The 17410-nt window shown below is 35.5% G+C and overlaps 1 protein-coding gene across 1 annotated transcript; it reads right to left on the bottom strand.

The window, feature by feature from the left end:
* Positions 1 to 276: 276 nt before the first annotated feature.
* On the bottom strand, positions 277 to 17362 carry mus81 (MUS81 structure-specific endonuclease subunit). Its single transcript, XM_039659310.2, has 17 exons — positions 17225 to 17362; positions 16857 to 17003; positions 14406 to 14535; positions 13400 to 13506; positions 13229 to 13333; positions 13027 to 13107; positions 12840 to 12928; positions 12591 to 12761; positions 10404 to 10589; positions 10178 to 10305; positions 9497 to 9609; positions 7037 to 7156; positions 6874 to 6969; positions 6654 to 6782; positions 1730 to 1833; positions 1185 to 1268; positions 277 to 475 (listed from the first exon to the last, which is right to left on the bottom strand). The coding sequence occupies exons 2-17, from the start codon at positions 16992 to 16994 to the stop codon at positions 409 to 411; spliced, it is 1848 nt and encodes a 615-aa protein (XP_039515244.2). The 5' UTR covers positions 16995 to 17003; positions 17225 to 17362; the 3' UTR covers positions 277 to 408.
* Between the last annotated feature and the right edge of the window lie 48 nt (positions 17363 to 17410).

The following is a 17410-nucleotide window of genomic DNA, read 5'->3' as shown; positions in this document are numbered from 1 at the left end:
TGTGTCGATAATATGCGCGTTTCTCCTTGAGGGAGATTCAGAGGACGTCAGCGGTGTCCCCCTCCAATCTCCTGGAAGGCAGAGCTGTTACCTCAACTCTCTCCTTTCTTTACACTGATGTCACCTGCCCCACACTGATAGTCCCAATACATTGCACCAATACCCCTTCGTTTCATTTTAATAGCCTTTTTGAAATCATACGCTTCAGTGCTTAAACGCTTGGGCACAGCAATTTTTGTTTGGAAACAGAACAGCTCAAATTAAACGCAATACTCCTTAGGGCTTCAAAAAACTGTAATGTACACCTTTATTGCTTTAGACATTATTTGAGTCAACAAACAGAAAAATTATAATACAATGATTAAATCCAAGTGCACCACACATTTGTGTTTTTAATAAGGTGAAAGCCTATGACAGAGGTCCACGTGTACAGTAAAGCTGATATATAGTGCGACTCAAAGCTGGTCCAATATTCCTGCAATGACAATAAAAACATAATATCAACCAGAAATGTCATGATAATAATAATAATAAAATCTATTATGCTTACCAAGGCTGAATTTATTTGGCCATAATTACAGTGCTATTGTGAAATACTATTACAATTTAAAATATCGTTGACTTTATTTTAAAATTTCATTTATTCATTATGATCAAAGCTGAATTTTCAGCATCAATACTCCAGTATTCAGTGTCATATGACCTTATGTTTATTATTATTAATGTTGAGAGTTGTGCTGCATAATATTTTTGCAAGTCAGTGTCACATGATCCTTCAGAAATCATTCTAATATGCTGATTTATTGCTCAAGAAACATTTATTATGATTATTATCAATGTTGAAAATAATTTTGCAGCATATTTTGATAAAAAAATGCAAATCTGTGTCACATGATCCTTCAGAAATCATTCTAATATGCTGATTTATTGCTCAAGAAACATTTATTATGATTATTATCAATGTTGAAAATAATTTTGCAGCATATTTTGATTAAAAAAAAATGCAAATCTGTCACATGATCCTTCAGAAATCATTCTAATATGCTGATTTGTTGCTCAAGAAACATAGTATGATTATTATCAATGTTGAAAATAATTTTGCAGCATAATAGTTGATAAAATGCTTTTCACTTCACAGATCTAGCAAAACACTAGATTCTAGTATCTTCACAATCAGTACAAACCTTTTGAGTTTTCCATATTTGATGGTTGAAAGAAGCTTCTCTTTTTCCGTTTCACTGAAGCACTGATCATATGCTTGCAATAAACTAGAGAAAGAATGAATGGATTAAAAACAAAGAAAAACAAAACAAGCAAAGTCATGCTTGGGGCAACACGATAAAAGGGACAGTTCACCCCAAAATGGAAATTGCATCATAATTTGTCCACAAATTCTTCCAAATATCTTCTTTTGTGTTCAACAGAAGAAAAAATGCATAAAGGTTTGGAACAATTGGAGGGTGAGTAAATGACACAATTTTCATTTTTTGGGTCGACTATCTCTTTAACAGGTGAAATGACATGATCATCTGTGTTTTCAAGCATAAGGAACACATAAAAAGGCATTTTTAATTCATACGTCAGCAAGTGTCTGCAATAGTAGAATGACAATGAGTGTTTTGAAGAGTGCGTGTCTGTGATAGGGGGTGATACACTATAATTTAATGAGTGAGAGTCTGTGGTGGTGGAATGTGAATGAGTTTGTGCAATAGTAGAAAGCGAGTCACACCTGCTGACTGTGCTGTAGCGTTCGAGAACAGCAGCTGCTTTATCACCAGAGACTCCACTGACCTGCATTAGCTGTCGAGCGAACACTTCCCGCACTGTCTGGCACTGTGTTTGTATGAGAGAAAGAGATTTTGATTAGAAATTATTCAATATATGAAGAAAATCAAATGGTCGCCTTGCTCTGTGACTCTCCTGTTCAAACTCATTTATCAAATTGAACGAATCTTTTTCCGAGTCAATTCGTTCGTTGAATGAACCAAATGACTCGGAAAAAGATTTGTTCATTTTGATGAACGAGTTCGAACAGGAGAGTCACGATTGAACGCGCATCACAGAGCAGAGCAAGGCGAGCATTTGAGCTTATAAAACTTAAACTTTATTTTTATTATAAATGAGCGATCGTTTCGCTTGATAAGACCCTTATTCATCGTCTGGAATCATTTAAAGCCCTTTGAACAGTTTGAAGTTTGCACTAAAACGGTCTTTTGGCCTGAGAACCGTTTGGTTCCCATTGAAGTCCATTATATGGAGAAAAATCCTAGAATATTTTTGAACGCATATGTTGTTGGTGTTTATTATATATATATTATAATAAACACCAATATATTGTTTAACGCTCTGGGGTTGTTCGTTTCAGAGTCACATTCGGGGTGTTCGGGTCCAAATGGACCCAAAGGGCGGGATTCATATTTAACCCTTATGTGCTGTTGTGGCTTTTTTCAGCCACTAAGGGGTATTTTTTAGTCTTAATTTGGCCGTAACTTTTTCTTTGTTTCAGCAAATGGAATGATTTTTGGTGACAAATCTTATTTTGACACATATTTTGGGAAAATGCTTTAAAATTTTTCAAAAACTCAACAGTACACTCTGGGCAAATTCACTACCCTTTCGTTATGTTCGTGGCTGAAAAAAGCCACTACTTTAAACTGCTGTAAAAATGTATCAGATAAATATTTTTTTTCAAATTTTTTTGCATAAATCTATTAACTGACCTCAGTCCTGATCAAAACTACTAAATGTTTAAAAAAATTTCAGGATTTTAACTCTTTAATTGCCAAATTCATAAATGATGTCACTGATTTGGGAAAAAAAAAACACAGAAAATGACTTATTTTCAATATAAAATATGATTGTGGACTGGATTTTTTTTCACCTTTTATCACAGTCTTGGACATGTCAAAGATTAGAAATAACATTGGTTTTGATGCATTGTTAGTTTTTGTGTAGCATCAGATTTTAACTTTTTCTCCCTCATTTACTGTTCGTGGCTGTTTTTGCCCCATTGACTTCCATTATAACCACTTTTTTTGATTGCAAAGCCATGACACCATAAAATCACGCATTTTTGATTGTTGATGGTTTTCCCTGTTGGGAAGAGGTAAAATTTGTAATTTTTACTGTTGATAACCAGGTGGAACCATTTAACCCTTTAGACAGGCCTGTGCAAAAAAAAGCTTAGTTTCTGGCTTTTACATGCAGTTATATGGAGTATAATAGCATATTACAGTGTGTATATGTGTGTGTGGGTGTGCGTGAGTGTGTGAGAGAGTGTGAGAACTCACCTTGATGCGTCTGAGAAAATAAAAATATACACTTCAGCTCTCAAAACTACATGGAGTAAACAAAAACAAAGTAAGTGTATTTATGCATCTGCTGCCTTTTGATGGTGAGAAATGCAGACTAAACAAAAACAAAGCAAGTGGATATAAACGCTTGTCATTTTAAGGTGAGAAGAGCAGCAAGCAACATGAGAGAGGGCTTGACTTGTAGTGAAGTTTAAGAGATGATTATGCAGTCTGACCCCTCCAGCGAGCTGCAGGAGGTATTGTCTTCTCACTCTGACCGCAGACTCAGGACAGTCAGATCCTGGTTTGGATGTGGCACCCTCATCATCATCTCAAGCTTCCACTGAAGGCGAGGAGGATTCAGATGATCCTGGATCTGGATGGACTGGGAGAATCTTGAGAGGGACATGGTGGCTCTGAAAATCGCATGACCACTGCGATCATCCCACAGGCAACGTGTGGACTCCCCTCTGGATCTGTAGACGCTGGCCAAAATCAGTAGCCCCATGTTGGCACAGAGATCTGTGGAGTCCACCCCAGTCCAGTTTCTCATTGTGCGGTGCCCATGGAGGTTGGTCATGCTGACAATGAGGTCAGTCGTCTCCTCCGCAAAAAACAGATTGAACACAGAATCCATGTTCTGAACCATTGCGATAGCATTGCGTGTCGGCCCTCGACTCACGCCTCTTGCAGGCTGAAGAAAGGGAATTGTCTCCGCATTGGTGGAAAACCATACTTCACCATTTCTCCCAATCCACCCAGATCCAGGATCCACAGAATCCTCCTGCTTTCAGTGGAAGCTAGAGCTCCACTGAAGGCGAGGAGGATTCAGAGGATCCTGGATCTGTGGACTCCACAGATCTCTGTGCATGGGGCTACTGATTTTGGCCAGCGTCTACAGATCCAGAGGGGAGTCCACACGTTGCCTGTGGGATGATCGCAGTGGTCGTGCGATTTTCAGAACCACCATGTCCCTCTCAAGATTCTCCCAGTCCATCCAGATCCAGGATCATCTGAATCCTCCTCGCCTTCAGTGGAAGCTTGAGATGATGATGAGGGTGCCACATCCAAACCAGGATCTGACTGTCCTGAGTCTGCGGTCAGAGTGAGAAGACAATACCTCCTGCAGCTCGCTGGAGGGGTCAGACTGCATAATCATCTCTAAAACTTCACTACAAGTCAAGCCCTCTCTCATGTTGCTTGCTGCTCTTCTCACCATCAAATGACAAGCGTTTATATCCACTTGCTTTGTTTTTGTTTAGTCTGCATTTCTCCCCATCAAAAGGCAGCAGATGCATAAATACACTTACTTTGTTTTTGTTTACTCCATGTAGTTTTGAGAGCTGAAGTGTATATTTTTATTTTCTCAGACGCATTAAGGTGAGTTCTCACACTCTCTCACACACTCACGCACACCCACACACACATATACACACTGTAATATGCTATTATACTCCATATAACTGCATGTAAAAGCCAGAAACTAAGCTTTTTTTTGCACAGGCCTGTCTAAAGGGTTAAATGGTTCCACCTGGTTATCAACAGTAAAAATTACAAATTTTACCTCTTCCCAACAGGGAAAACCATCAACAATCAAAAATGCATGATTTTATAGTGTCATGGCTTTGCAATCAAAAAATGTGGTTATAATGGAAGTCAATGGGGCAAAAACAGCCACGAACAGTAAATGAGGGAGAAAAAGTTAAAATCTGATGCTACACAAAAACTAACAATGCATCAAAACCAATGTTATTTCTAATCTTTGACATGTCCAAGACTGTGATAAAAGGTGAAAAAAAATCCAGTCCACAATCATATTTTATATTGAAAATAAGTCATTTTGTGTTTTTTCCCCCCCAAATCAGTGACATCATTTATGAATTTGGCAATTAAAGAGTTAAAATCCTGAATTTTTTTAAAAAAAATTAGTAGTTTTGATCAGGACTGAGGTCGGTTAATAGATTTATGCAAAAAAAATTGAAAAAAATATTTATCTGATACATTTTTACAGCAGTTTAAAGTAGTGGCTTTTTTCAGCCACGAACATAACGAAAGGGTAGTGAATTTGAACAATGCACAAGGGTTAAAAAAAAAAAAAATCATGATTTTTTATTTTTTACTCGTTTTTTATAATATTTTTTCTTTTCTTTTTTGGTGTTTTGAGAAAATTTCAAAAATAAAAAATGTATAATTAGTATTAATCCAATAATTATGACAAAATTTCCCCCCATTGAACATAATAGAAAAAATATTAAAATATATATATATATATATATATTTTTTAAAGCTGTATTTCATTTTAGTCAAGCCTAGGCCTCATAAAAGCAATTTTTGGAATGAGATGGATGCCATCTGGTGGACAAACTGAGCATTTTAAAAATGCAAAACATGTATTATCTGAATTTTTTGGTGTGTTTGTGTATAAAAGTGTGTTTGTGTGTGTCTGGATGTGTTTGTTTTGCACTCTTGATGTTTTATAGATTCACCCCTTCACTGTTGTGTGCTTTTTTCAAGATCGTGGCTGATTTGTAGATTGTACGCACAAAAAAACTCAGTATTTTCACATTTTTGCCAATTTCCCATTCATTTTCCATGCGGGTCCATTTGGACCCGAACACCCCAAGTGTGACTATTTTTTTTACAACCACTTAGACTATTCACATCCTGTCCCCAATTTTTTTGGGTGTTCAAATACCAAATACCAACAAAGTCACCAAATTTCGGACCATTCCGAGGAAGCTGTGATTTTTAAAATTTTTTTTATTTAAGGTCTCTTTCTTCAGGTCCATTTGGGCCGAACAACCCCAGAGGGTTAATATATTTCACTGTGTATTATAACATTGTGATGTCTAAATTCACTCAAGCAACAAAATACGGTATTTTGTTTTTAGCTTTATATTTTTATTTTACTATAGATTTTTAAAAATGCCATTTATCGTATAATGTGCTGGGCAACGATTAGTCGCATACAAAATAAAAGTTTGTGTTTACATAATACACCTGTGTGTACTGTGTATAATTAATTAGTTTATACAAGTACACACACTATATTTATTTTTTATATATAAATACACACACATGCATGTATATTTTTTATATATAAAATATTTATATTTATTTATAATGTATATTGTGTATAAACATGCATGCACGCACATATTTTTTAAAAATATACATGCATGTGTGTGTACTTGTATAAACTAAATAATTATACACAGTACACACAGGTGTATTATGTAAACACAAACTTTTATTTTGGATGCGATTAATCGTTGCCCAGCACTCCTATTTTCATGTCAGCATATCCCATCATACATGATTTTAATATCAGTGCAACCTGTTGATTTGTTTTGACATTACCTTGTTCTTGACAGCCCCATAGTTAAACTCAGCGAAGGCCATGAGAGAGCAGGAGAGGTTTGCCGTTTTCTCCATCTCATCTTCTCGATCGCCCTCCAGCTCTCTGGAGCGACAGAATAACGTGCAATTCTGAGGATAAACAAAAACAACAACATGAATTAGGATATATATTTAAAGAAGTGATTTCCACATGCTGCATCGGTTGGCCTTTAAAACAAACCTGGTAGAGTTTCTGAAGGTATCTGGTCATGATGGTGAGGTAAGCAACAGACTCTTTCACATCCTGTACACGCTTCACAAAGAAGCCGTCAACCACCTGCAATTATACACATTCAATCACATCATCCACTGCTGCACGCCTGTGTTTACGGCCTCATGTGTACCTGTGTGTTGACTATAGCCTGCTGTAATGTACTCTCAGGTAAACTGAGATGAGCCGCCGCCGATCCACACTCCTCCACTAGATAAATGGGCTTACGCAGACCACACCTCTTCAGGCGAAACTGGGAATGCAACAGAAAAGAGAAAATAATGGAACATATATTAGGAAAGTCACAAATCTGTTGCATGATTAATAGGTAGCCCTCAAACCGTTTTCACTTTATAGCCCTTATGTGGACAAATGTGGGCACAGAGGACTCAGGTGTGATCCTAATTTTTATTTATAATAAATGTTATATCACTGTCTTCGATAAAGTTTTGTCTATCCATTTATGCTGTTTGTTTTTATTTTGGGGGTATTTTTGAATTTATTTACTTCAAAAAGTACCATATTTTCTATGTAAATTATGCTTATGTTTTATTTTTATTTTAACTACATAAAAATATCATTCCAATAAGTTCTTAGAGCTAAAACCTAAAGATGAAGCGACTTTGCTGTCACCCGGTGTCTTATTTTGGCTTATTTTTCCCATTCATTTCTATGGGTGCCCATTTTTGACCCAAATACAAGATTAAGGAGTTTTTTTTTCACCCACTTAACATTGTAGAATTGAGTCCAAAAAAAATTGTGTGTGTTCAGGAGGCAAACTTAGGAAAAGTAGCCAACTCTTGTACCGCTCAGATCAAGGGAAGTATTTTTTTTAAAATAAATCAAAACTATTTGCCCACATTTGTCCAGAATACAGTTTTAGGGTAAAAGACCTTGATCTCGATTCAAACTGAGACGCCGTCTTATTCCAAAATGACAACAAGCTTCACATCATCACAGAAAGTCTGGGATAAACGTTTATATTTCGGTCAAAAAAAAAACCCCAAACATAATTTGACAAAAAGAAATGTAAAGATTGCATCATTTACATCATTATAATAGTTGTTGGCGACATGTGTATACTATTTAAATATATATATAGTAGTCATTGAATCATTCTTTTAAGAGATTTGTTCAAAAACTGATGCTTCCAGTACCAAAACAAGTGAAATATATGAGTCGTTGAATCATTCATTCAATCCTACTTTAAAAAATATATATAATTAATTCCAATTTATCCAGAATTGTGCAGCTCTACTTTTCACTACATCTAGAAAGTAGATAAATATGAAGGACCGAACCCTCAAATGATGAAATGTTTTGAAAAGTGCATTGATTCTATGTTAAAAGCAGAGGTTGCTATCAATTTAGATAATTTACAGTTTGCCAATAGACAAGCGAGGGGAACTGAGGATGCTATTAAACAGCACTTAGAGGCTCACAAAGCTTATGCTCTTTACTTTTTATCGATTTTTGCTGTGCTTTTAACACTATCCAAGTGCCCTTGTTAATTCCAAATATGGAGCAGTTGAGTGCAAACCCATCTATCATAAGGTAGTGTTTATCTTTCTGAACTGAGAGAACTCAGTGTGTAAAAGTAAACGATTGTCTTTCACAACAAAATAACATTAGCACAGGTGGTCCCCAAAGCTTTGTCAGTTCAGCCAATTCTTGCTACAAATGAATGTTCAAGTAAGCATTCACAAAACTATATTTTTTAAATATTCAGATGACACAGCCATTTTAAGTTTACTTTTTGAAGATTATATCATTGGCACCATCTACCAGCCAGAAATAAGCAGGTTTGTTGACTGGTGTGATAACAATAATTTAGTAATTAATACAAAGAAAACAGAGGAGATTATACTTGAATGTATAGGCGACCATCGCACGTGGTTATACAGACTAACAAGGATGTGTGTGTTTATATAGACAGCTAACTTTCTTGGAAAACACACCGAATGTGATGATAAAAAAAACCCAGAATAAATACATTTTAAAATTAAAGTAAATATAAATTACAAAAATCAATTTTAAAATAATAAATGAAGGAAAAAGTAAAGAAAATAATCTAAAAAAAAATCGACTTATTTATTTTCAAATATCAACATCTGCAGGTTTGGGGGGAAAAAAAATGCAATAAAGTTTTATAAACAGAATTTCTTCCACCTAAAAAAAACAGAATAAATAAATTTTAAAATTAAAGTACATATAAATTACAAAAAAATCAATTTTAAAATAATAAATGAAGGAAAAAGTAAATAAAATAATCTAAAAAAAAAAAAAAAAAAAAAAAAAAATCGACTTATTTATTTTCAAATATCAACGTCTGCAGGTTTGGGGAAAAAAATGCAATAAAGTTTTATAAACAGAATTTCTTCCACCTAAAAAAAACCAGAATAAATAAATTTTAAAATTAAAGTAAATATAAATTACAAAAAATCAATTTTAAAATAATAAATGAAGGAAAAAGTAAAGAAAATAATCTAAAAAAAAAAAAAAAAAAAAATCGACTTATTTATTTTCAAATATCAATGTCTGCAGGTTTGGGGAAAAAAATGCAATAAAGTTTTATAAACAGAATTTCCTCCACCTTCTGCTCTCTGAAGCGTCCGTCTATGATGCTTCCACAGAGATCGTCCATCCTCTTCCTCTCAATGATGTAATCAAGCACAAGCTCTTTACCCACGGGTGGACGCAGCTGCCCTGGAGGAACACACACATGCTTTTTTATACATGTCAGCAATTATTATTATTGTTATTTTTAAAACCTTTATGGATTAAACTATTAAAACAGTGGTTCTCAATCAGGGGGCCGGGGCTCACTAGAAAGCATCAGCAAACCTCCACGAGGGCCTCAATACGTCTTAAAATTATAAAAAGTTACATGTATATTGACATAATCTTTATTAATATTAAAATTAAACAGACATCATATTTTTTGTTCACTAAAACATAAGTACTCGAAATACATATTAGCTTAGCTTAGATAAGAGCGCCTTTGAATATTGTCTCGGACAAAGGAGAGAGTTGTAGTCCTGAAGATTGAGAACCACTGTATAAAAATGACTTAATTTGATCTTCATTTGTTCCTTATAGTGAGTTTATAGTTTATAGTGACCTTGGGTGTTGGAAAGGCTCTGTATAAATAAAATGTATTCTTTTTTTTTTTTAAATGATCATCTATTAAACTTTTCTTGTGCATTTATTCTGAGAAGAACACCACTGCCACCTGCTGGTTATTAACTAGTCCTGCATCTCAAAGTTGACCTACCAGGAACAGGTGTCACTTTCTCACGTGCCACCCAAAGGAAGTCCCCTACATTCAGTTTCCTGATGTCAAAGGTCACAGCATTCCTTTGCAATTCTTTGGCCAACTCTTGTTTACGAGCAGCGTTTCCCCTGTCGAGTTCACAATGTAACTAATATAAGTCTACTAGCTATTTCCTGTTTAACAAAATAACAAACTATATTGATAAAACCACATTGTACAATCTTACCCAGTCGTCTCGACGAAGTCAACGCACAATACAATGTCATAAGATCCAGGTGGAAGATGCCAACCCATTGCGGTTCTCCCTGTCTCTAAAGTTTGGGATTCTCCTTTGGCATCGGACTCGGAGATTAGACCTCTGGCCTGGTTTACAGACAGAGCTGTAGTAGGCCTTTCTGAAGACTCGCTGCACCTATGAATGTTTATACAGTTAATTTTGCTATTTTGTTAAGTTACTAGCCACTCAGCATTTTCACTGGCCACAATATTAACTGATACAATGGGGAAAAACAGCCATATAGAGAGCCTAAGCCCCTCCCCTTCCAGTCGACCACCATGGGACCTTATTTCGGAAAACCAATGTCGAGAGACAACAAATATTTTGATCTCGTTTGAATTGTGCCCTGAAGTACAGATATGATGTTTGTCAATTTCAAAGATACATTTAAAGTGAAGAAATCCGCAGTTTGATGTAAAACTGCTGACATATATTGGACTGTGAAAATACGTAATTACAAAGACTTCAAACCCCAAAGGTGCACATTTTCCCTCAATGAATGAAGCTAACTTTACTGAGGCTAGCATCTGTCATTGTTTCTATAGTTTTATGTTATAATCGTAACGTGACGCAGTCATGCCTGAGTGTTTTGTGCCAGACTGCACACACACGAGCAGCAGATCTTGCTCATTGTTTCACTCCCCTGGAGATGTAGTTCATCGAGCGATTTTCACATAAAACTAAAAACTTGAAGCGTTTGTACAGTGTCACAGCAGCGGCTCCAAAGCTACATATTTAAGCGAGCAATTATTTAAAAAGACTATAACTATACATTGGTTTTTAGAAGTTGGTTATTTATAACATTGATAGTCTTGAAAGTTTGCAATGGGGAGGTGTACAACAGTCGCATATAAATGTTAAACAACAAAACAACCCAGAAAATGGCTCCAATCTATTAGTTTCAGTCATACTTTTGATATGTTTAAGACTGCAACTCCGTGGATAAAAAACAAAAAACACACAAATAAACCACACACTCGGGTTTGATTTGGGTTGTGCTAGCCTATGTAGCTGTCTGTGTGTTACATAAACTAACAGAACATTTATCTATAATATTTTCTGGCTAGTTTACTATAATATAATATATATATAATATATATCGAGTGCGACCGATAAAGGATTTTGAAGGCCGATACGATACAAATATTTTTGGGTTTTAAAATCCGATATATCGGCCGATATTTTATTTATTTATTTATACAACTATCTATACAACTCCAACACTCATGACATGGTTCAAGCGCGTTTCGTTCATTTTTATTTTAATTTTTAAATATTCATTTATCGGCCATTATACCTGCCGATACCGATCGCTTGGAAAATGCCTAATATCGGCCGATAATATCGGTCTGCCGATATATCGGTTTGGCTCTAATATATATATATATATATATTTTTTCATATATATATATATATATATATATATATTAGGGCTGTGCAAAAGTTAATTGCGATTAATCGCATCCAAAATAAAAGTCTCTGTTTACATAGTATATTTGTGTGTGCTGTATATAATTATTTTGTATATATAAATACACACACATGCATGTATATGTTTAAGAAAATGTGTTATTCCTATATAAAATATTTATATTTGTATAATATAGATTATGTATTTATATATATATACAGAATTTAAGCGCAAATAATTCTTAAATATATACATGCATGCATAGGTATTTATATATACAAAATAATTATATACAGCACACACAAATATATTATGTAAAACAGACTTTTATTTTGGATGCGATTAATCGCAATTAACTTTTGCACAGCCCTAATATATATATATATATATATATAATTATCCAAACTGAATAACCAGTTTTCACCGGGTAGCCTAAGTCTTTATTTTATTTTATTTATTTATTTTATTTAAGTTGTTGTTAAAACTAACTAGACATGCTTATTCTGTGCATTTCGGGCACTTTTTGAGTGAAATCGTTTATTTTTGTCCATCAAAAGTGTGCTTTAACATGTGGTTCCCAGACGTTAGCCAGGCTAACAATTATCCATAAAATAACAAGTTGATTTTAAACGACTCAAAATAGCATAATATGATCTAAAAAGCAAAAATGGAAACTTTAACATTTGTCCCTGCTCTTATGCAAAAGCCAACCTGCTTGTACCCACCGACTCGCTTTCTCTTCCTCTTCTTCCTCCTCCAAAGTCAGGTCTACAACATCTGGTCCATCCTGAGAGTTTTCTTCTTCACTGTATCGCTCCACATGTTCTTTAGTCATCCCCGTCTCTTCTGAATCAAGCCTCTCAGCTAAAGCCAAACCCTGCTCAGTCAATGAATACCTGAGGTAAAACAGGAAAAGATCAACGCAACTCAAACGAAAGCAGAAGTCCTGCGCTGTGACTGCAGATCTGGTTTACCTGGCGGGATTGTGTGTCTTCACCAACAGCTCTTTCTGAATGAGCGTGCTCACCGACGACCACGCCGTGTACTTGCAACCAAGATCAGGCTATATGTAGAGGGATGAGATATGCTTAGGCTACAGATAGCAGATAACAGATAACAGATAGCGGTAAATCCTTTGTAGAAGTGTGTTGTTGGGCTCACCACTGTGAAGGACTTATCACAGAAGGGCTGTGCCTCAGTTTGTAGCTCATTCCTAAACATGAAGCCTTTACTGCCAGGCATCTACAAAATACAGTGATTTAATACCATAAATCACCTTTATTTTCTCCACGGGGGAAGTCATTTTTAACGATAACTTGTACACCATTAAAAAAACATGCAAAATAACATGTGCTTGTTTTACCTGTGTGTGTCTATACAAAGTGAGCAGTACAGCGTAACCTCCAGACCTCTTCTGTGGCACATACTCCCTCTTTTTCCGAGTTCTTCCGTCTATTTGCGTTCGTTTCTGCAAGAAATTTGTCATTAGTTTTCTAAGACAAGTACGCACAACTCATTTCATCTTTAAACCGACCATATGTTCACCCAAGTTTCCGGAAAGTTTCTTCTGTGGTCTGTCCATCTTTTTAGATGAAGCCATGTTGCTGATCTGGCCAGTCAATTGGATTGGAGCATCAGGACCTTCCAGGAAAAACAAACAAACAGAGGCATGTTAACATAATGCCAGTAGATTAACCCTCTGGGGTTGTTCAGCCCAAATGGACCCGAAAAATTTAAATAATTTTCTTTTTTTTTTAAATCACAGCTTCCTCGGAATGGTCCGAAATTTGGTGACTTTGTTGGTTTTTGGTATTTGAACACCCAAAAAAAATTGGGGATAGGATGTGATTAGTCTAAGTGGTTTTAAAAAAAATAGTCACACTTGGGGTGTTTGCACGGAAAATTAATGGGAAATTGGCAAAAATGTGAAAATAGTGAGTTTTTTTGTGCGTACAATCTACAAATCAGCCACGATCTTGAAAAAAAGCACACAACAGTGAAGGGGTGAATCTATAAAACATCAAGAGTGCAAAACAGACACATCCAGACACACACAAACACACTTTTATACACAAACACACCAAAAAAATTCAGATTATACGTGTTTTGCATTTTTAAAATGCTCAGTTTGTCCACCAGACGGCATCCATCTCATTTCAAAAATTGCTTTTATGAGGCCTAGGCTTGACTCTAAAATGAAATACAGCTTCAAAAAAATTATTTTTTTTAAAATTATTTTTTTAAAAACATTTTTTCTATTATGTTCAATGGGGGGAAAATTTGTCATAATTATTGCATTAATACTTATTATAATTTTTTTTTATTTTTGACATTTTCTCAAAACACCAAAAAAGAAAAGAAAAAAATATTATAAAAAACGAGTAAACAAAAAAGATTTTTTTTTTTTTTTTTAAATATGAATCCCTCCCTTTGGGTCCATTTGGACCACGAACACCCCGAATGTGACTCTGAAACGAACAACCCCAGAGGGTTAAAAGAAAGTCTGTGGATAAAAGGGAAACTACAGTGAGGTAACGCACCGTTTTCCCGATAATGCTTCTGCAGTCGCTCGTCCAAAATCTTGCAGATCCCATCGCCGAAATTCTGCAGGATCTTCGCCTCTTTTCCGTTTTTTAGCGGGAGAGGATATTTTTGCAGAGAGTTTATGGCCTGTAAAATAGAATTACATTGCATGATTTGCTGAGATGAATCAGTTTAGCATATTCTAATGAGATCATTTACGTGTTTACAGTCAGTAAAATCAAACATTCGAAGTATAGACCATTTCACAAGATGTAAACAACACTGGTCCAGAAGCACTTCCTGTTTCAGTTTTTTAACACCACATAAAAGCTGGGATAAAATAAAACCAACAGACCATTTAAAACCGAATCAAAAAGTTAAACAAACATCTTTAAGATGTTTCTTTACATGTGAAATAAAGAAAACAGTTACAAACTGAAACAGGAAGTGCTTCTGGACCAGTGTTGTTTACATCTTGTGAAATGGTCTATACTTAATTCGGAGCAGCGCCGAGACAGGTATGTAAGCAAGGCTGTGACAGGGTTGTCAAGTTCCCATGGAATTGGTATACTTTTAAACTGTTGCCGCAGGTTGATTTTTCCCCCCGTGGGTTGAATGTTTTATAAATTAATTGATGGAAATGCTTGTTGTAAATGTAGTAAACTATTTTACTATCCCTTTAACATCTAGAGCAATTTAATCATGCTAGATGTTAAAGGGATACTCCACCGTTTTTTCTCGACCTAGGACGGTGACAAAATAAAAGTTGCGCTTTTCTAAGCGTGTAAAATGGATAACTATATTGTGTGGTGAAATGCGCTTAGAAAAGCGCAACATTTTATTTTGTGTCACCGTCCTAGGTCGAGTTACACTGCTCGTGTAACTGTATTTAAATATGGAAAACGTGGATGTGTTTGGTCGCTTCTCTGCTTGGCCCACATTGAATGAACTGGGCTAGTTAAGTGCCATCAAATTGTCTCGCGCTCCAGAGTGATTGAGTACACACACTGAGACGAGAGAGGTATGCATCAACTAATAACATAGTTTAATATGAAAAAACGGTGGAGTATCCCTTTAAAGGAATAGTTCACCCAGAAATCTCACTCTCATTCCAAAGTTTCCAAACCCATAAGACTTAAATTCATCTTTGAAACACAAATGAATGTCTTTTTGATCAAATCTGAAACCTTTATATTCCTCCATTGATGACTACGCAACTACCACTTTGACGCTTCAAACAGTTCATAGAGATTGTAAAACTAATCCATAAGAATTGAGCGGTTTTGTCCAAATTTTCTGAAGAGACTCAATCAATTTATAAGATGAACAGATTTAATTTACGCTATTATTCACATATATTCACACATATGATTATTCATCAACTCACACATCATTTGTGATAAACTGAAGTTCAAGAATGGTCACTTGACACGCCAGAACCAATGAGGTTCATTCTTGTGTTACACAGCAGGTTTTTGAGTTATAACCACTATGATGAAGTGGCTTTCAATTTCATAACTATGTATTCATCAAAATATGTATTTTACGTATGGGAGAGGCATGTTTTCAATGGCAATGACCATATTTTCTGTAAAACAAAATAAATAATGTATTTATAAAACTCATAGATCACTTATAATTAGCTCCAAATGTCATAAGTTTTTTGTCTAATTATGTTTCTTGGAATGATATTTTTGCAAACCATTTCACCAGCAGAACCACCCAAAAACACATTTAAAAAAACAAACCATATCCCTCACAGCTTCGCTTTCATTCCCCTTAAAAATCAAATATGGCGCTGCTGTAATTTTTTTTTTTATTAAACAGTGAAGCACAGGGGATACATCAAGCACAAAAATAAATAAAATGGAAAAAAACAAAACAAAAAAAACAGTATACTCAAAGACAAAGTAAGCAAGGCAGTACATAAGGGACAGTCCAATAAACAACAAATAAATCACGAAACACGCAGATAAATTCAGGTGATTTACAAAGAAACCATAATTTCTTTGAGCAGCAAACTAGGCTAGTTTTAGCAGCTTTCTTAGCTGATAAACAAAGAGAGTCATAAAATAATTTTTAATCAACACAAAAAAGTTTAAAGTTGGGCTTAGATTCAGTTACTTTACATTTATGAAGATGAAATTCACCGCATAAAGTAAGCAGTTTTAATCTGTCATCCATCTCCTTTGACCCCGAATGGCGCAGCTGTAAATTAGGACTATTAAACTAGGGTGACCATATTTTGATTACCAAAAACCAGGACACTCGGCCCAGCAAACACATGGGCCAACTCAAATGATACTCGAAGTTTACTCAAAGACACCTTATTCATTTCAATACATTTAAAGTAGGTTATGCCTCCTCTGTATGGATAGAAAATGGTTATATTGTTATATGAAAACAGGACATGTCCTGGGAAAACAGGACAGTTGGTCACCCTAATTAAACCCAACACATTCGCTCACCTTCTGGTACGTGTACTGTGTTTTCAGGCCCTTCTCTTTGGCGCTGTCCCGTAACTCTGTTAACCACTGCAGGAACAGAGGGTTCGGGCACGGGGGCAGCGGGCGCTTCCGACCCAAACACACCTGGCCCCCAGGCATATTAACATCCTAGAAGGAGTTAAACACATTCAAGTTGCTTAAATTCTTGTAATGCAACGGTTGCAACTTGCAGTCGCATTATACAAGATTGGATAACTAGGCAACAAAGACTCCAAATCTGAAATATGCAATATGTAACGCTAGTTTGCTTGCAAACAATGTGCTAAAATTCGGATTGAATGCTAGCTACAGTGATCATGTAATTAGATTAACTGTGATTCTTTATTTACCTAGTTTAGTTGCCACACTGTTTCCCCGCCTGTGCTTTCGAAAGCACTGGAACTGCGTCATTTCCGGCCGACGATAACACGAGTAGCGCCACTCAAAGGGTTGACGCTGCATTTTAGTCAAGCTCAAAAATTAAGAAACATGACATAGTGGATAATAATAGCCCAACTATTTTAACATTATTTCAC

Source organism: Pimephales promelas, chromosome 1 (genome assembly GCF_988280905.1).
Source record: "Pimephales promelas chromosome 1, fPimPro1.hap1.1, whole genome shotgun sequence".
NCBI lineage: Eukaryota > Metazoa > Chordata > Actinopteri > Cypriniformes > Leuciscidae > Pimephales > Pimephales promelas.
Note: the sequence above shows the minus strand (reverse complement) of the source record. Positions and strands in the feature narration are given on the sequence as shown.